The sequence below is a fragment of the Pristis pectinata genome, chromosome 4, assembly GCF_009764475.1.
Source record: "Pristis pectinata isolate sPriPec2 chromosome 4, sPriPec2.1.pri, whole genome shotgun sequence".
Taxonomy (NCBI): Eukaryota; Metazoa; Chordata; class Chondrichthyes; order Rhinopristiformes; family Pristidae; genus Pristis; species Pristis pectinata.
This window is the reverse complement of record NC_067408.1, coordinates 75872572-75894070: the sequence shown is the minus strand read 5'-3', so window position 1 is coordinate 75894070 and position 21499 is coordinate 75872572. Positions and strand designations below refer to the sequence as shown.

General features: G+C 39.8%; 1 protein-coding gene and 1 long non-coding RNA gene across 2 annotated transcripts in view; both read left to right on the top strand.

Moving 5' to 3' along the window:
* Positions 1-481: 481 nt before the first annotated feature.
* On the top strand, positions 482-3139 carry LOC127569707 (claudin-8-like). Its single transcript, XM_052014508.1, has one exon. It carries the CDS (start codon positions 678-680, stop codon positions 1347-1349), a length of 672 nt encoding a protein of 223 aa, XP_051870468.1. The 5' UTR covers positions 482-677; the 3' UTR covers positions 1350-3139.
* Positions 3140-19140: 16001 nt separating this feature from the next.
* The window catches only part of LOC127569799 (uncharacterized), a 34366-nt gene continuing 32007 nt past the window's right edge, over positions 19141-21499 (top strand). The window contains exons 1-3 of the long non-coding RNA XR_007956246.1: positions 19141-19210; positions 19458-19570; positions 20631-20697. This is a non-coding gene — a long non-coding RNA (uncharacterized LOC127569799). The remainder of the gene's footprint in view (positions 19211-19457; positions 19571-20630; positions 20698-21499) is intronic.

Sequence of the window (21499 nt, the reverse complement as noted above, 5' to 3'; positions counted from 1 at the left end):
AATATTTTTCAGTCTCCAGCTCTACCCTTCCCCCTCCCCCCCCCCGCCACCCACACACCATTCCCTGCATATAACCCCCCCCCCTCCTTTCTCCCCCCACATCCGACGAAAGGTCGTCGAGCTGAAACGTTAACTCTGCCGTCCTCCCCCGGACGCTGCCTGACCTGCCGACCCTTTCCAGCTTTCTTTCTCACCTCACACTCCCAGCCACCCACTCACCCCTCACTTGTGATGATCCCTCCCGGCTTCACCACCCCTCCCAACCCACAGCTCGCCCCCCCCCCATGAAGAACAGAATAAAGAGTTTTTAAAAAAAAACACAAAACCGCCTTAACTCTAAATCAGGTTGGCAAAGTGTCTTATTAGGTGTGTGTGTGTGTGATTTTTTTTTGGATAATCCTCTAAATCATCCCAGGCCATCGCCTCATTGGCTGCCGAGGTGAGCCTACCTTTTCCCTCTGATCTCTTTTTCTTTAAGATGCAACAGCGCAGGCAGGGAGGAGGATGGGTCAGGTTGTTGGGACTGGGTTCCCTTAATCTCGAAGGGGGGAGGGCAGAACGGCTCTGCCGCCCCAGTCTCCCGCGGAGCAGCGGGTTTGAGGGGAAGCTAGCGGAGGCTTTGCTCTGCCTCACGGGTGGCTGTGCTCCAGCGAGCGTGTGTGCGCGCCCCGACAGCAATGGTGAGCTCTGCCCTGCAAATTGTCGGCCTGGTGCTGGGGGTCATCGGCTTGGTGGGGACGTGCGCGGTAACCGGACTGCCCCAGTGGAGGGTGACCGCCTTCATCGGGGACAACCTGGTGGTGTTTGAGAACAGGTGGGAAGGTTTGTGGATGAACTGCGTTCGGCAGGTCAACATCCGAATGCAGTGCAAGATATACGACTCCCTGCTGGCCCTTCCGCCCGAGCTGCAAGCCAGCCGTGCCCTGATGTGCGTTGCGGTGGCTCTGCAGTTCCTGACCATCTTCCTGGCCGCCGCGGGCATGAAATGCACCCGCAGCCAGTTTGGAAGCGAGCGGGCGAAAAGTCGCATCCTGATCGCAGCCGGCGTTATGTTTATATTCGGCGGGATTCTCGTCCTGATCCCCGTTTCCTGGGTTGCAAACGCCATCATCAGGAATTTCTACAACCCACTGGTTCCCAACGCGCAGAAACATGAAATTGGAGAGGCGCTCTTCATCGGCTGGGCGACCGCCGGCTCCCTGATAGCGGCGGGTGCCATCCTCTGCTGCTCCTGTCCACCCGAAGACGGGAAAAGTTACAGTTATGCCCCTGCACGCTGTGGAAAGTACAACCAGCACCAGCCGACGCGGAAAATCCCAAGCATGTATTCCAAAAGTGAATTTGTGTAGGTCACTGCGATCTGCAGAGATTTAGAGACCTGCCAGTCCAAAGAACAGAACCTGGGAGGGTTAAAATTACATTGCCGAAACCTTTCAGGATTTGCAAGGAGAAAATGGGCACGTATGGAAATTGTTCTGATCAGATATCTGTATTTTATAATCTTTGTAAAGCAGCTCTATAAAAAAGATCTAAGAAGGCAACTTTTATTTTTTAAATTGCAACATATATTTAATAATCAACTATTTAAATATTTGAAATGATTGTGATAACTTGTAATAATTTTTACAATATCTATGAGAGCTTTTTTTAAAAAGGGCAATTTTGAAAAAAGTTGGGACATTCTGTGGGACAAAAGTTCTGTGGGACATTACTCTTTAATGCTTTCTTACATTTGAACATTGTTCAAAGAAAAATCATCTGTACTTATATTTTCTATGAATCATATGCTAGTGTTGAGCTACCGTGGAATCAGGTCATAAATAATTAAATAGTTTTATTATCTGAAAAGTAAGTTAGTTTATCAATTGTTGGATTGGGTACCATGATATTTTTTGAATGCAACATTTGTACATTATTTAAAACAAAAGTTTTGAGGATCGCAGTCTCATTTTCAGGTGTTGACGTTCTTCCTGAGCTGCAGGTTTCCCTTTGCCTTGAGTTTATGGTCAGTGAGGTTAATGGGTGATTTCTTCTCAGATTTCCTTTTCATGACCTTTGGAAAATAATTGGCAGTAGTAGCACAGGAGCAGCTGAGGCAGCTCACCTTCTTTCCTAAAAGTCTAATATTGTTTCTTTCATATGGGGAAGTATTTGGCTGCCACTCAGATTTCCTGCACCAAAACCAGCAACCATGCTTGTGAAACCTAACAACAAAAAGCTGCTATCTACAACTACACTGGCTTATCCTTTGGACTCAGCAGACACGTGCATTGTCCCACAAGATAACTAATTCCGGCATCTACAGTCTCTTGTGTCTCCAAAATTACTACTGCTTAGTTTTAGGATTCAATAACATATATAATCCAGTGAGCATTGCTTGTATGTTTCATTGTTTGATTCAATTTACAGTGCTCATTTAAATACATTAGTTTCATATGGATTCTGAGAGGCATTTGACAACCACTAGTGATACTTTGTGGACTCCTGAAACAGCCTGTGTATAGGAGTGGTTTGAGTGATTGTCCACAGTGTTGTGGATTCCCTGAACATTTTACCCACATTCACATTTAGCACTGCTGAAACTTGAGGTTGTGTTATTTCAGTACGGAAGGGTGGGGACAGGTTTGAAATGAGTTTATTCATTAGGAGTTGCAGCTTCACATAAAACATGATGGAGTGATGTTTACAAAAATAGGTAGCCAAGGTGAGGTGCTGATTTAAGCACATCTGAGATTGTCTTCATTGCAGTGTTTATCTTGGAGTCAAGCAAATCCAGTCACAAGCTGCTTGTTCACACTGGGACAGGGCACTCAAATATTGAATGGCATTGGCTTTTTACATCCTTTCGCCTCCACCTTGTAACACCTGGTGTGGGATTAGTAAATCGTAATGTACTGTTTTCTTTCCAATACATAAATTGTACTTCAGTTTTCCTGTCTGCAGAAATCCAAGCTAATGCAGAGGGAGCAGAGACTATCCAACTAAACACTTGTTTCAGAAATTCCTGTTTCTCACATTAACAAAATATATTTGAAGGAATGAGAACTGACCAAACTTTGTGCAACAAATGCTTATGGTGAATTTTAAAGTGCTCATTACATGTAAGTTATACTGAAGAAAATATACATTTGAATGTCAATTTAGCCTTTGTTGCAATCTCATTCGACTAATACTTTTACTTCCACTTTAGCTCTGTTGCATTAATACTTACAACATGGTAAATTGCCTTGTTTTAACAGTAGATCTTATCAATTTCTGTGGGGCAACATAGACATTTTACGATAATGATAGCTGCTTAAATGGTAAAAGAATTCTAGTTGCAAAATAAACATTCACATTCTCATTTTATTTTCTGTTCTATATCTTAAGGAAAGTTTAAAGTTTTCAGGGTAGAGTTAATTTGTTTTCTGTTGCAGTGTTCCCAACGTAATTAATGGAAGAAGCTGTACAGTGTGCATGGATTGAACAACTTCACTTACCTAATCAAGAAGAATGGAGGGGGGAGAGTAAAAAAATGCAGCATTAGAAACAAAGCACAATTGAACCTTCAGCTTAGTGAGTGCTGTGAATTTTGAATCTTAAGAGTGTTAAATTTACCACGGAATCAGATAAACATATGGAAGATATTTGAGTAGTCAAGTGTGTAGCAGAGTGCTAAGTCTGGATCCAAGGCTCTTTCTCAGATGAGATGAAGTACAGGCTGATGCATCATTGCTCTCCGAAAGCAATGTTACTTTTTCAGAGGTACCTTGTTTCAAGAAATGATTCTAAACTGAAGTCTCATTTGCTCCTTCATACAGAAATAAAAGGTCCAGTGGTGTTATTTAAAGCAGAGGGTTTTCCATGAGTATTGGTTTCCTCCCTCCTTCAATCAACAACAAGAAAGCAAATCCAAATCAACTGATTTGCTGTTTTTGGGGTTCTTAATATGAACTAAATTGGCTGAATATACTGACAGTTTATTAAATCACTCAGTAATAAAGTGTTTCAAAATGTCTTGAAAACATGCACTATCCAAAAGTCATAGGATGGGTTGCACATGGAACATGTGTTTGACTTTGTCATTTTTTTTAAAATGGTAATTTATTACCCTGGTCATAGATGAACGTGACATTGTTGGTGGTGGGGTATGTGTGGTGGTGGGGTGGAGAAGAAGACATGGCTTCTATGTTTTCTAGTGCATATTTCATGCCATTGTTATGGAGCAACATAAGGGCAAAAGCTAAGAGAACCTCACATGAATGGTTAGTAAGAAGATTGAATAATAACTGAAAACTAAACCTGTGGTTATAAATTCACTCGTGATTATCACATTGCAAGTTTAATCTATTCTCTGTTTATGACACTGATGAGCTTGCGTAGGATTCAGAGTAAAGAGTAAGATGAAAAACTATGCTTGAAAGGGAGTGATTCTAGTTAACTGCCCCTTTCTAGTTCAGTGTTTTCCACCTGTCGCTTAGAGGCATTTAAATACTGTCTGTTTGCTTTCCTGGAAAATCAGTTGCTATCAACTAGCACAGCAGGTTGTTTGGAGATTATCCCATCAGTAAACATGGTTTGTAAAGCAAAAACAATTGTAGGAAATGCTAGGCATTGTGGTTTGAAATTCTGATGGTGCACCACCTGTCAAAAATGTATTAATCTGCAGCTGCAATGTGTATCAGATGTATATGAGTTAAGTCTGCACAGACATTCATAAAAACCTATGACTTGGTTCCACCTCGGACAGTAGTGTTTAATCTTCTTGAATGAAAGGCCCACTTGTTCACAGTGTGAAATGTGCACCACCCACTGCTGCCCAACTTAAATGCCTGACGATATCACAGGCCATTCCTTTTGGGAGATGTGCTGTTGTGGGACTTCCCTGGAACTGCAAGGAGCTCTGTGACTGGGGCAGTTAGCATGCTGAGCTATTTTTTACTTTTTGTGAACCTTCAAACTAAATTTCCTCAATATTAGCAATACCTCTTGAATCCCCTGTTAATTTTGTCCACCCCCAAGAGAGTCATGCATCTCAGATTGGAACTACTGACAGGAGATGTTTGGTAAAGGTTAAGAGAAGAAAAAATGGATTATAAGGTAGTTATAAGGGAGGAAACAGTCTCCTTGGCAGTTTCTTGGAATGACTGGAAGGAGCATCAATGTCCTCTGAGATTCTGTTCTGGATGTACCTGCTCAGTGTAGACCAGTGATTTGAATGCAGGCCTAGAGCAATGTTGCAGTAACGTGAGAACTTCTAAATAATTCCGAGGATTAAAGGAAGCTGCAGAGGAAAACTGATATGACAACAGCCAAACAAGGCGGCTGGTACCAACGTGAGCTAAAATGGACATGGTAGCAGAGGTGAATTTGTAGATTCAGGTTCACATGATAAAAGCAGCACCTTGAGTTTATAATGCTATAAAGCAAAGTCAATAAGCATTAGAGCTTTTTTAGCAAATGGCTCATTAAACTTCATGGGAATGGTGAATTCACTACCAGAGCTGAGTTTGGTCATTTCTGCCCCACACTACAAGGAGAATGTTCAGGTAATAAGCAGAGACCTGCAAGATGGAAAATTGGGACTATTTTCATTGGAAGAGTTAGGATTAAATGGTAATTTGATAGAGGTTATTATAGAGAATTATGACACATTTTCTAGTGATTCAGATGTCTAGAATAAGGAGATGTTGTTAGATTTAGGACAGAGAGCAAATAAAATATTTTTGATGTGTGGGTTATTAAACTGAGGTTAATCAAGTGTATTGTCACCACAATCTCAATATCACTGGTGGAATCAGATACAATCACTTTGAGACATTTAGACAGGCACTTAAATAGGCAATGCATAGAAGGACATGGATATGGACCTAATGCAGGAAAATGGAAATATAGATGGGCAAATAGGTTGGCATAGGCATGGTGGATCAAAGGGCCTGTTTCTGTGCTGTACAACTCTGGTTCTATGACTCTACCATCACTGGTTCCTTTGCATGTGAGATAAGAATACTTTCCACACCCACATACTTTACACATCTGGCAATTGCAGTGGAACTGCAACAAATGAATTTTATAAGGAAATATTTAAACAATATTTGCTGGCTGGTGTCTGCAACTACTTCTAGAATTAAATTATCTCTTGTTCAAGAAGAAATGGAATTTGTTTTTGACAGGAGATGGGGAAAGCCCAGAAATTATGGCAAAATCAATGGGATTAGATAAATTATAGCAAAATTGATGATGTGAGATAAAAGACTGCACACAGGACTTTACCAAAATGTATATGCTAACTTGTAGCAATTCAAAATGTGCATGCATTTTAGCTGCACTATTCCCTTGTTCTGCTTTCCTTTTTGCAATGCTGGTTTGTCCTATTGAACCTGCACCTACGTCTAAACTATAATGAAATAATAAACTAACCATGTAATACTGTGCTGCTTTGCAAATATTGTAGGCCATCCCCAGGTTACTAATGCCCGACTTATGGGCATCCTTACCTTTCAAAAAGCTAACATAATATTGTTAAATTCAATTCAAAGTACATATATTTGTTCCTGTGTGGTAGAACTAGTTTCCTCTCTCTCTCTCCACTTTTACTAATTGTTCTTTCTTTTCAGTCTTATGTGCCTTTGATACCATTCATTACAATTCTGTGGAGGTATGGTTACCATATTGAGTGATTATTGTGTATTTTCCAACTTATGGACAAAGTCAACTCATGGACAATCGTAAGAGCGGAACCCGTTTGTTACCTGGGGACAGCCTGTACTTCATGTTCTTAACATCTGAATGACCTTTACTATGGCTTTAAGGTTACCTGGATACTGAAAATGTGTTTTGGCTAAGGCATAGTAAATGGCAATCATGCCCTGCCCCTTGGTCTGGACCCAGGCCAGTGAAAAGAAATAAGGGCCTTTTCTCTTATTGCTGCCTTGAGGCACTTCAAAGGTTCATAAAACTGCCTAAATGTTGCTGCTCTCCCTACTAAAGCATGGCAAGGAAAAACGTATAATAAGGAATGAAATGAATAAAGAAATAAAGAGAAGCTCTGACTGAATTTCATAGGGGTTATGTTTTATGTTGTCAGAATCAGCATCAGGTTTATTATCACTGACATATGACATGAAATTTGTTGTTCTGCAGCAGCAGTACAATGAAAAGACAAAAATCTATAGATTACAAAAATAAAGAAATTGTGCAAAAAAAAAGGAATAACGAGGTAGTGTTCATGAGTTCATGGATCATTCAGAAAACTGATGGTGGAGGGGAAGGAGCTGTTTCTGAATTATTGAGTGTGGGTCTTCAGGCTCCTGTACCTCCTCCCTGCTGGCAGTAACGAGAAAAGGGCATGTCCCAGGTGGTGAGGGTCCTTAATGATGGATACCACCTTCTTGAGGCACCGCCTCTTGAAGATGCCCTTGAAAGTGGGGAGGGTTGTGCCTGCGATGGAGCTGGCTGAGCCTACAACCCTCTGCAGTCTCTTGCAAACCTGTGCATTGGAGGCTCCATTCCAGGCAGTGATGCAACCAGTCAGAATGCTCTCCACTGTACATCTATAGAAATTTCAAAGAGTGGTGACCTACCAAATCTCCTCAAACTACTAACGAACTAGAACTGCTGCCGTGCCTTCTTTTGTGATTGCATCAATGTGTTGGGCCCAGGATAGATCCTCTGAGATGTTGACGCCCGATGAGGACTGGTGTGTGTTCTCCCTACTTCCCCTTCCTGAAGTTCACAATCAGTTCCTTTGTCTTGGTGGTGTGCGAGGTTGTTGTTGGGACACCACTCGACCAGCTGATCGACCTCCCTCCTGTAAGCCTCCTCATCGCCATTTGAGATCCTACCAACAACAGTGGTGTCATCAGCAAATTTGAGCTGCTTAGACACACATACAGATTAATTGTTTATCATTAAGTTGTTCAATTTTAAGTGAAAGTCAAAAAAGATTGCTGAAGCTGGAAATTTGAAATGAAAACAGAAAATGCTGAAAACACTCATCAAGTCAGCCAGGATCCGTGGAGAGAAAAATAGGGTTAATATTTTAGGTCGAAGAATTTTCATCAGTTTCCTGGATTCCTAACTTCTCTCACTTCTCTCTCTTATGGATTATACAAAGTAGTATTTGGGAGATAATTCTTCAACAAGACACTGGGACAACTTTGGAAGTTTGGCAATCAAAGAAGAAACATCTAGACAAAATACATTTTGTTTAAAGTACTTGGAAAGGAATGAGGGTGAGTGAACCAACCAGTATACCTAAATGGTCCTTAAACACCCATAAAAAGTCATTCAGACTAAAAATTACTTCAGGTTTTAAAAGAATGCCAATTTTCACAATATGTTGCATAGCAGTCTTTTGAGTAGCATTGTTTCCCAGGGTCTCATGACTTTCAAATTAGTTTTTAGATGCATTCAAAGTTATCTTTGCTGCTTCTTTCATTAACATAAACTTAGTGATCACTTAAACAGTCATAATTGTCAAAAAGCATAATGATGGTACAAGATAATAAAGGTTGATACAGATGAGGAAGTAGTTTTTACCTCTAAAGCCACGTCTACATAATACTTGGAGTTTTTCCAACAGCTAGCTCAGGCTTGCAGTATTGCGGTCGGTCAATGCACCTTTTAAATTCCATCACATAAATTCAAGTCACCGTAGCAAGATTCCCATTGTTTAGAAAGTTGGCAAGATTTTAGACTGAAGCCAAACATTTTGAGATGAGTTATATTCCTAAATAATATTTAATTAACATTTTGCAATTAACAGAGAACAGAACATAAAGCTGTTTGTTGGACCATAATGTGTGGAAATTGGTTACTATGTTAAATTGAAACAGTGAATATACACTAAGGTACTTGACTGGCATTCTGGGGCAACCTGAGCTCATTTGCGATGCTACAGGAATGCATTTATCTTCTGAAATTTGTTTAGGGTAGAAAGCAAGCCAGGCAAGAATTGAAATACTCTAGTTTGGAGATGACAAAAGCGTGAATAAGGATTCAGCGGGAGATGAAAGCTGAGGTATAGCAAAGAAATGGAACGTTAATGAAGTGGAATCAATAGTCTTTGCAGTGTAACATGTATGGTCAGGAGCTCGGGGCCAGATCAAACAGAATCCTGAGATTGGAAATGGTAAAATTTAACCTGAGACTATGACCAGCCTTGGAAGATAGAACCACGAGTGATGGTATAAAGCTTGTGGTTAGGGCTGAAAGTGGGCTTAGTTTTCTCAATGGTTTTCAACTGACGAAAGTTGCACCTCCTCCAAACCAAGATATGGAAGGAGAAATGTGACATCAGAGCCATCAGGAAGTGGAAGTTGAATACATGTTTTTGGTTGGTGTTGTTAAAAGGGAGCTCATTCAAGAGGAATATTGTGGGGAAAGAAGCTGGTAACAGTATGAGAGTGGGAGTAGGTGTGCTTGTTTGAGATGCTCTGTCGACAATAATGCCAGAGTTAAGTATTCTACTCAGATTTAATATTCTCCATAGTACTAGAGTGACATTGGAGGAAGGTACCATGGTGTGTTTTGGTTCGTGTATGTAGTAGTTTGAGCAGCAGAAGAAATGAAATTAACCAGAGGATGGATCAGGTGAACTATCTAATAAAAGCAAGACAAAAGGAAGATCCAAACTTTGTGCACTTATATAAACAGTGAATTACACATGTCAGCATTAACTCAGTGGTAGCACCATCAGCTCAGATGTAGTATTCTCACTTGAGGGGCTTGAGTGCAAATGTCTAGGCTGAATATCCAATGCAGTCCTGTGAGAATGTTGGACTTTTAAGGGATGGGACTTTAAATAAAGACCTTCACAGATAGACATATAAGACATCATGGTATTAAGAATATGAAGCTTGGCACAAGCCAATATTTAATCCTCAACCAGCACCTAAAGTACATTTTCACATTAAAAGTATAATAGTACGTCAAAAATATGTTGTTAGCTTAAAGCTGCTTTGGGAAACCCTGAGGTTGTTAAAAACTCTCCATGACTGCACACTTTAACTTTATTCTTTTAGTATTATGTATAATAAATGCCAAAATAGATTACTGGCAACAATCACAAAATCTAAAGATTCATTAATTCTTCTTGACAGGTAAGCAATGTCTGCACATTTGATAATCTGCTGTGGGTCACTGATGCAAGTAGAGCAAATATTTGCTTTGGTTTGCCAGTTTCGATGTATTGTCACTGCTGAGCAGAAAGCTCTGTAACTGAAAGGTGGAATGATTGGTCAATGCTGCAGAAGTATCGGAAGCTTTACAACTGGTTTCTGTAGTGAATACCAGTTTCTGGGTTCAGGTGACTTCCATTGTTATACCATAACCTGATTACCGACAATTTCATCAAGTTACATGTTGTGATTCTTTTTAAAATCATTGCTGTGGATATTAGCTATTTCACAGAAGGTCAATTAATTGCTCTTGAGGTCATTAATGAATTTTCCCTCTTACAATTAAACACATGCCACTTTTTATAAATTAGTGTTTATCACTTGCATTGGATGGGTTTAAAAGTTATAATTTCAAAATTTGGAGACAGCATGAAATTGCAGGGTAGAGTTAATACAGAAGGGAATTATGACAAACTACATTAATAATAGTCATAGAGAGATACAGCAGGGAAACAGAACCTTTGGCCCATTGGTCCACGCTGACAATCCACCAGCTATTTTTACACTAATCCTGCTCTAACCCACTTCATTCTTCACATATTTCCAACTCTCACATCCTCCAGATTCTACCACTCACCTACACACTCAGGGCAACTAACCTACCAACCCACAAGTCTTTGGGACATGGGAGGAAACTGGAGCATCCGGAGGAAACCCACATGGTCACGGGAAAAAATGCAAACTCCACACATACAGCAGCAGAGGTCAGGATTGAACCTGGATTATTGAAGCTGTGAGACAGCATCTCTACCAGCTGCACCACTGTGCTGCCAACTTGAAAAATGGATGTTAAATTGACAAATTAACCAGTCTAGGCAAAATCAGGTATTAATTTTTGAGGGAGGAAAGATGTCTAAACAGGACAGAGAGGCTAAGAGATCTGTAGCTGTAGAATTCATTAGCAACACTGGTCAATAAGACCACTTATAAAACTAACACAAAAACAGAGAATGCTAGAATTGCTCAGCTGGGCAGGCAGCATCAGTGAGGAGAGAATCAGAGTCAATGGTTTGGGTCAAGCCATTTCATCAGAACTGGAAAAGGAAGTAGACGAGTGTGTCCTCAGTTGCAGAGAGGGATTGGGATGGAGGGAATGTCTGTGATAGGGTGCAGGCCAAAGATACTGATTAACAAACAACTGGAACAAAGCGACAGTGAAACAATTAGAAACATAATTAAAACAGAATGGTAGAACCAGGTCTGTGAAGTAATAAAAGGTTTACAGGTTGTCCCCAGGTAAAGTCTCCTGCCACGATGTGACAGGCGTCGGGATATGCTGCTTCATTCTTGTTGATTGCAGCACTTACTTCCTCAAGTGCGAGCTTAATTTCTGCCTGAGATGAGATGTAGACTCCAATCAGGATGGCGGCGGTGTACTCCCGCCGTAGGTAGAACAGACAGGACTTCACTGCCGGATGTTCCAGGTCGGCGGAGCAGGAATGGGACAAGGCCGCCGTGTCTGTGGACCAGGACAAGTTTATCATAAAGCAGACGCTGCCGCCTTTCCCCTTACCCGACCCTGCCGTCCAGTTCATGCGATGGATCAAGAAACCCACAGGCTGGAGCGCTGAGTCAGGAGAGCCATGTATTGGTATCGGTATTGGTTTATTATTGTCACTTGTACCAAGGTACAGTGAAAAACTTGTCTTGCATACCGATTGTACAGGTCAATTCATTACACAGTGCAGTTACATTGAGTTAGTACAGAGTGCATTGAGGTAGTACAGGTAAAAACAATAACAGTACAGAGTAAAGTGTCACAGCTACAGAGGAAGTGCAGTGCAGGTAGACAAGAAGGGGCAAGGTCACAACAAGGTAGATTATGAGGTCAGAGTCCATCTCATCATATAAGGGAACCATATAATTGTCTTATCACAGTGGGATAGAAGCTGTCCTTGAGCCTGGTGGCATGTGCCCTCAGGCTCCTTTATCTTCTGCCTGATGGGAGAGGAGAGAGAATGACCTGGGTGGGTGTGGTCCTTGATTATGCTGGCTGCTTCATCAAGGCAGCGAGAGGTAAAGACAGAGTTCCTGGAGGGGAGGCTGGTTTCCGTGATGCACTGGGCTGCGTCCACAACCCTCTGCAGTTTCTTGTGGTCCTGGCCAGAGCAGTTGCCATATCAAGCTGTGATGCATCCAGATAGAATGCTTTCTCTGGTGCATCGATAAAAGTTGGTGAGTGTCAAAGGGGACGTGCCAAATTTCTTTAGCCTCCTGAGGAAGTAGAGGCACTGGTGAGCTTTCATATCTCTGTGATACAGAGTGCACAGCAGAACCTCACGTCCCTCTGATAAAGCAATCTTGCTCTGAGGTCCTCAATCTTGTTTTCTCATGACTGCACATTAGCCGGGAGGATGCCAGGAAGGGGTGTGCTCAGGACCCTGAGCTTCAGGCTGACCTTCAGTCTGACCTGGAGCCCTCCCTGGCAACCACGTTTTCTGAAACAGTGGAGACCCGGTGTTTCCAGGTGCTGTGCTTATCTTCTGGGTGGTCTGTTCTAAGTTTGCCCATTCTGTCTAACGTTCATAGTATTGCTAATTCATTTAAATATTTTAAAAGCACGTTATTTAGGTTTAAAGGATCAGTTCTCGAGTATGAAACTGTTGCTGTTAGCTGCCAGCGAAGTGTTGCTTCTCTCCTGCGTCACCTTTTATTTTGCTGCTTTACTTAGGAAGGCTGTATGATTCCTGGATAATTGGAAAGGAAGAAAGTAAAAGGGCAGATATTGCAATCCTGCAGCAGCATGGGAAAGTGTCACGAGAAGGAGAGTGGTTAGTGGAGATGGAAGAGCAGACTAGAGAGTCACACCATGAATGGTACCTCTGGAAGGGGAAGAGGAGGGGTGTTGGCTGGTGGGATGGAAGGTGAGGACAAGAGGAACCCAATCCTTGGAGATGGGGTGAGAAAAGATGTGCAGGAAACAGAGGAGGCACAGCTGAGAGATCTGTCACCTATGGTGGGACAAGGCAAGAAATCTTCAAGGAACTGATGTTGAAAATCTTGTCATCAGAGCAGATACAATGGAGATAAAGAAACTAGGGGAATGGAATGGAATCATAAACAATTTAAATGCATTAAACTCCATTCTGATGAGCTGGAACAACATTTCAGGTAGATCCCTTTTTGTTCTTCACAGATTTTCCTGTACCGTTCCGTTTCAATTTTTTCTCTTTCAAATTGCTTTTGTATCATTTTGCTCCAATTGCCTGCTTTAAAAGTATTTGACATCTTGGCAACGTTGGCCTGCACTGTATATCATCGTTATTTCCTCTGTTCTCCCCACCTTTTCCTCCTTGCAACTTAAGATACACTTATCTTCTCACTTTACCAGTTGTACTGATGGGTCCTCTCTCTCCACTGATACTGCCTGACCTGCCGAGGACTTCCAGCGTTCTCTGCTTTTTGTTTTGGATTTCTAGTGTCTCTGGGTTTTGCTCCAAAATAACACTAAATTTCATTTCTAGACAGAAAGAATTGAAAAGCAGAGAAGTTATTAATAACTCGTATAGAAGCTTGGTAAGGCCATAGTTGGACAGTTTTGGTCTCATTATATAAAAGGTACTGTAGAAGATACTAAAAGTTGGGTACCAGAGCAGACAGGTTACACTTATCAGAAAAGGCTGAACAAATTGATTATATTTTCTCCAGAACAGAAGGTGATAGAGGGCTGATTAAAAGTCTTTAAGATTCTTGAAAAGTTTATTAAGTTACAATATGCTACCGTTTGCAGGAAAGACTGAAGCCAGTGGTTGTAAGTAGTAAATAAATACCAACAATACCAGTGGGGAATTCAGGACCCACTGCTTTACTTACTACCACAAAAGCAGACAAGATAGAGATCTCATTGAGAACAATGAGATTCCTGGCCGGAGAATTTCCTGACTCGGAAGACTATTAATTCTTTGCACCCTATGGGGATCAACAAAAGCTAAGTGATTGGGAGTATTCATAGTTGGAAGTTAGCTTGAAGTAGAAGATGAGCAAAGATCGTTAAATGGGAGAGAATCGAGGGGCCTTGTGGCCTGTTTCTTCTCTTAATCTTGTGTCCTCATGAACAGCGTGAATGCAATTATATTAGAAAAGCATGAGGGAGGAAAGAATGGAGGAGGCGTTCATGGGATTAGATGGTGGATGGAAGGAGACTAATGTGTAGCAGAGCAGAAGGTGCCTGTTTCATGCAGATATGACTGGTCTCAGAACTCAAGCATTCATTATTTTGTATTGTCACCATGATTAAGCTTGCCATACTTATATTTTGGTTGGAGCACAAAGGTGTCACTCCATCAATTATAGTTACATCAGGCACAAGTGCCACACTTATGTACCTGATGCAATTCACATCACTGAATTCAATGGCTGAAAACAAAGGAAAAATAATATGTCAGATTATGCATTGTTGGAAATGGATTTAAACAAACGAGATAATAGGTTCTGAAAGTTACTTAAAATCTGACATTTAAGATAATTATGGAGGGTCAGAAGATGAGGGATAATGATAAAGGAACTAAGCCATTAAGATAATGAAAGGTGAAATTGAATAAATGAGTCGTTAGGAACAGTAATCATTATAATTACATCATTACAAAAGAGATAATTGAAAATGTTTAATTTTCTTTTTAAAAAAGTACATTTAAGAGCATATAAAGAAGGTGTCACCAGAATGAGAGTGTAATTGGATGTAACAAAACACCTCCCAGACTCACTTCTTCTACCACTTAAGGTGGACAAAGGCAGTAGGCACGTGGCAGCATTTACCACATCTAAGTTCCCTTCCAAGTCACATGGTGGTGGAGACTTAGGATTTCCAATATTTAGGCCCAATGACAATGCACAAATTGAAATACATTTACAAGTCAGGGTATGTCTGACTTGAAGGGGAAGTTGAACGTGGTGATACTCCCATGTGCCTGCTACTGTTGTTCAGGTAGGTTGCAGAAGTCATGGGAGATACATTTTTATATTCAATTATTCTCTCACTCTAGAGCTTCCTTCTCCATATTGCTCTTGATTATATATTTTTGAAATAAAATTAAACAATTTCAATTATCTCTTTTGTAATAATACAATAGTCATGATACCAGCAACTTGTTTATTCAGTTTCTCTCAGTTTCTTAATAGCTTAGTTCCATTATCATTACCCCTCATTTTCTGACTCTGCAATAATTTAGTTACCAGATCTATAAATGACTTTCAAAATCAATTTTCTAAAATGTAAATAGAGCTGAATGCAAAACCAGGTGATGTCAACATACTGACAGTGAAGTGCGTCTCATATCTATGTATGTAAGGATTCAGACTTGATTGGAAACCAGCCTGAAATATAAACAGAAAATGCTTTAAATACTCAGTGAGTCAGACAGCATTTGACCTGCTGGGCATTTCCAGCATTTTCTGCTTTTATTTCAGATTCCCGGAATCTGTAGTTTTTTTTATTTCAGATTACAGAGGCAATCTGAATGTTGAAAGACCGGCTAAGGGAGATGTTATATTTATTTAATCTTAATTGTGAAATTAGCAGAATAATATGACTTAAGTAAATATAATGAAGGAGCTTTCTGATTCATAATCCTCGGTATTTTTCACCCCACCTATATTTAATGTGGGCAGAACTGATTTCAAGGAGCGAAACAGCCAGGACTACTGCATTGAGTGTGTGTGTATATACACACACACACACACACACACACACACACACACACACACACACACATATATATATATATATATATATATATATATATATATATATATATATATACACACACACACATAGATATAGATATAGATATGTGTGTGTGTGAGAGAGAGAGAGAGAAGAGAGAGCACCCCTGGGAAAATCACTCCTGTCAGTCATGTGCTGTAAGTACTGATGTCATGGTAGAGAAATAGGTCCACCAGATCTTTCAGGTCCCAATGCTACCTCTGCTGACAAAGAACCCGCTAAAACAGTCTGATGTTGCTCATTTGAAAGTTTAGAAGTTATTGATTTGAAGATGAATATAACTGACTTCAAAACCACACATTGTAAATATTACCAATACACTGTAAAATGGTTCCAAAGGATTGAATGGTAATTTAGATCTTGAGGTAAAAAAGGTGGTAGTTTTATTTTTACTGTGCATTTAATTAGCTTTTACATGTTAACTCACCAGGGATCATATAAATGTACAGCAACTTAATAAACAAATTAATTGGCTGTAAAAAACAAATTTGACAAAATGCATGCTGGAGTCAGTGTTACACAACAGTTGAATCTCCAAAATATACTGGTAAGGGGTAAGATCCTATGTTGATCCATGACCCTTGATATTGACTAAAATACATCCCTCTTCCTCCCCAGCAGTTCCTGCTCCACACATGAATTCCTTTCAGGTCTGGCAGAACATTATTCTTGGTGCACACAATTTGGCTACTAAACTCCAGCAATAAAAAGCTACACAATGTTCAGAGGCCAATACTTGGCTTGTGTGGTATTTGATTCTGCAGTATTGTCTGCAAATTGGCATCTGGGCTCCAGCAGGGGAATACAATCCACACCCTGTGTTATAAATAGAACTCTTTTGTTTGTACAAAGGATATTGGAAAGTCTTGTCCCTAGCAGTGCACTTTTTGTCATTGGAACCTGAAACCAAAAAATATCTGGGGTATTATGAATAGAGGCAGGATACAGAAAAATAGGCGAGAAGAAGAAAAAAAAAGAAATGACTGGAAAAATACTTCAGCAAGAAAAAAGAGGCCGAAACATTGGGAATACCATGTCAGATTAGGGCATAATTAATTTCTTTCCCTCCCCTTAAATCTCTAATTTTATTTGTTTTATTTCCTTATTGTTCCGTATTTTCATTTGAGAGAATAGTTTGCTCCCAAGCTTACTCCGATGCCCCAGGTCTCAGAGTGGTGACATGACAGAGATGTATGTGAGGAAAATTGCATCATGTGAGTCCATGACACAGCATGGTGCTGTCTTTATGAAATTAAACCTTATCAAAATATTAATAATCTGGACTGAAATAAGAAACAAGGAAGTTAAAGATAATTGAAAGTAAAGCTAAAAGTTAAAGAAGATATAAAAATGTGGGAAAAGTAAAATAAACAATATATAATAGAAGCTACTAAAAGAGTACAAACTGAACAAAATAGAAAAAAATTACAGATAGCTTTAATATCAACAGGATAAAAGGAACATGCTAAGAATTTATAAATAATTAAGACTATTTTGAAAGGACCCACTGTAGTAAAAATGTTGAGGCTTTCTTTAAAACAATTTTTACCACAGAATTATGTACAACATTCTCTCAGCTACAACTGGATTGCAAATTTGTGGAAACTAAAGCAATAAGAAATCATCAAAACCCAGAGGGTTTGAATGTTTGTGAAGCATAGAATTAAGTGCAAAACATTCAAGAGCATTCAATAAATTAGAATAAGAATGTACTGTGGCAGAACATTTTTACAACTCAGTGATTACACAGGTTGCACCAGAATAATATACAATGGGTAATTTGTAATGAAGAATAAAATCAATGGTCGTAAGTCTGAAGCTGCAAGTTACAGGCCATTTAGCTTAAAATTTATATTATGAAAAATATTGGTGTATGTTATAAAAAGGAACAATTGCAGTGCATTAATGAAAATCAAGATAGCAACTACATCAATTATGAACTCTGGCTAATGAACTATTTGGATAACTTTGAACATTTAACTGAAATGATTGTGAATGGAATTGCTTATGCATATCTTGGTTCCAGGAAAGCACTTGATAAGATATTTCAAAAGAGATGAGGCTAATGTGAAATATTATTGATTTAAAGGAAGAAGCTGTTAATTGGATGAGGATTGAACAAAATAAGAGTTAACAATAATCAATTGTAAAGTTGTGACCATCGAAGTGTCTTTGTAATTTAATGTTGGACCTCCACTGTTAATGTAGAACTTTAATTTCTGACAGTGGCTCCAGTTTATTGAAGAAACTACAATATTCTAGAAATGACTATCAGACAATATTACATTCAATTATCTCAATTGATGACATTTCTTTTAACTAACTGGGTATCAGCTCTGGCCTTGACATGTTCCCAATATACATCATCCATTTGGGATATGCAGATAATTATTCCCTGCATGGTCCTCCTCACTGTATTCCAAATGCTCAGCAAAAAGAGATATCTATATCTTTCTGGCCAATATATCAAAAAGTATATAATTGGTTAGGACTGTTAAGTGAAAAATTATTTTTTCTCATGAAGTGACAGTTGTAGAAGCTCATAAACTGGAAGTACATATTTCTTTATTGCCATTGACCATTAGATGGATTTAATATCAGCAGTTAAGTGCAGTTTTTGGCAGGAAACAAGATCAGAGAATAATTAGCTGCAGCTTAAGGGTTCTACTTTGTAATAATATGTCCATAATGGCTGATGACTGAGTCATTAAGAGGCAGCAGAATAATGATTGAAGCACAGAATGACATAAATCAACAAGGTGCAATTTATAATCACAAATGCCTGTGTTTTAAATTGCTTGTATGAAGTCCAGCCTGATGTTGACCTTCATGCCACCTGAGCGTTACAAATGTGATTTTCTAGCTTACCCAAGCATATTTTACATGTAACCAGGCTGAAAAAAAAGACTGGTTAGGCCTACCAAAATTGAGGGCACTCGGTAATTGCTTTGATTTACAAAGAGGTAATATTCGTGAGGCTTAATGGGCTACTTATGAATAATTTGCTTTTGAATTTCTATCCCTTTGGTTAGTGACTCACGCTTGGGTATGTTCCTTTGACTGGCACTCATGTTGCCAAGCTTGTAGGTCGAGAGAGTGATTGCTGTGTTTTGTTCTACTGACCTGCATAAGAGCTATCTCGTTTCTATTCCTAATTGTTTTCCACATGTTCATCCTTTCCACAAGAAGCCACTGAAGAGCAGTCAGTACATAAAGACTTAGCCTTCCTCTTGTGGACACAGCAAGATCATTCCCCCACTGTCAACTCACTTCACTTTTCCACATCTTTTTAGATCCTAGGCTTGAGGAATAGGAGGCAAGTGGAAAGGTAAGGAATATTTTTAAATGATTTTACTTTGGCTTAAAGTTTTAAATTATTTCTAAGGTTTTTTTTGTATTTCAATTCAAATTAAGAGGTAATAATGATTGTTTTGTATTTATTTGGCTTTAAATATTTAGCAACGTCTTAGGATGTAGAAGACATTTTAAACATTAATAAAATTCTTGTTAGCTTCGACAAGAGACAAAGATTCACCCACCTCTGCCTTTTGTCAATGTTTATTGTGCCATTCCAGGGTCAGCTTCAGCAGCCTTGTGCCTGAGTCTAAGTTGCAACTGGGACCTTGCTGGCTGTTTCCAGACCAATTGAGCCCAGATGTGTAGGGATTCCTGGCAGCAACTCTGTCAGGTAAGCTTGGTCCAGCATGATCTGGCCTATTATTATTTCTTATAATGTTATTTCCTATTATATTAAATTTGGTGCGATTGAAAACACTTGCATTAATCACTTTGAAGATCAAAAATCTGCAGCTGATGGAAATCTGAAATGAAAACAGAAAATGCTAGAAAGACTCAGCAGGTTAGAGAGCATCTGCTGAAAGAAAAACAGAGTTGATGTTAACTCCCCACAAGGCTGTGTCCTCATCCCCCTACTCTACTCCCTATACACTCATGACCACATGGCCAGATTCTGCTCTAGCTCCATCAACAAATTTGCAGATGATACCACCATAGGGTTGAGAGCTTCAAGTTTTGAGCGGTGAACATCACTAAGAGCCTGTCCTGGTCCAACCACGTGGACACCATGGCCAAGAAAGCTCACCAGCGCCTCTACTTCCTCAGGAGGCTAAAGAAATTTGACATGTCCTCATTGACCCTTACCAATTCTTATTGATGCACCACAGAAAGCATCCAGTCTGAATGCATCACTGCTTGGTATGGCAACTGCCCTGCCCATGACGCAAGAAACTGCAGAGAGTTGTGGACACAGCTCAGCACATCACAGGAACCAGCCTCCTCTCCAGGGACTCTGTCTATACTTCTTGCTGCCTCAGTAAAGCAGCCAGCATAATCAAAGACCCCACCCACCCCGGATATTCTTTCTTCTCTCCTCTCCCATCGGGCAGAAGATACAAAAGCTTGAAAGCAAGTACCACCAGGCTCAAGGACAGCTTCTATCCCTCTATTATAAGACTATTGAATGGTCCCCTTATACGATAGGATGGATTCTTGACCTCACAATCTACCTTGTTATGACCTTGCACCTTATTGTCTACCTGTACTGCACTTTCTCTGTAGCTGTTACAGTTTATTCTGCATTCTGTTTACCTTGTACCACCTCAGTGCACTGTGTAATGAATTGATCTGTACGAATGGTGTGCAAGACAAGGTTTTCACAACACCTCAGTGCAAGTGACAATAATAAACTGATTCCAATTCCAATTCTAATTCTGTTTCTCTTTCCGCAGATACTGCCCAACCAGCTGAGTGTCTCCAGCATTTTCCATTTTTATTTTCCATTAACCATGTCATTTGGTAAGTAATGTAGTCAGGTTCTCAGAACATACTTACAATCACAAAGAAGATGGTGCTATAATGGGATTTTAAGTATCAGATGTACCGCACCATTGTCTGTCACATCATGTAGTGCTGCAGCGTGCTTGTCCAAATGTTATGCCCAGGCTTATATCTAGCTCCATCTGCTGGTGCTTCATCTCCAGTTGCATTTTTGATTTCCATATTTCAATTTATTTAATGTTCCTGCAAAATAGAATGTATTTTTATATTGGTGCCATGGTAGCATCCTGCCCTACCTCCTGCTACTGGTTTGTCATACATTTGTAGACTGAGCTTCTTTCCTTATCACTGCCCCATCATTTCATCGTGGCTTTCAACCAAGAGAATAACTGTATCTGTGTTTAGTACAGAATTTATCTAATTTTGTTTGTAATTGTATTTCTGTATTTTTTGGGGGAGGGGGAGGGTGAAATGGAGTGCAGTGGTGGCTTAGAACCATCTTGTACCACTGATCTGTATGAAAGGGACAGAATATTTAACTTGGTCAACTAAGTGCTGACTTTATAGAAAACTGCTACGAAGATATGTGGCATTGACTTCTTCTCAAGTGCCTGTTCCTGTCAGGCTTCAGTTTTAGGGGACTCCTGGACAACACTGATGTCCCCAAATTGACTGTGCTGCCAATCTTATTAAAATAATTCTTGCATTCAAAACAGGATGAAAAATGCACAATTATGAATTAACTTTTAAACATTTTCCCAAATGTTAATTAAAGATCAGAACAAACACAAATGATTGTGATAGAAGTTGAAATATCATA

Bases quoted from the DNA above. Each gene is read 5' to 3' on its own strand.
- LOC127569707 (XM_052014508.1), top strand. From the start codon at position 678: ATGGTGAGCTCTGCCCTGCAAATTGTCGGCCTGGTGCTGGGGGTCATC.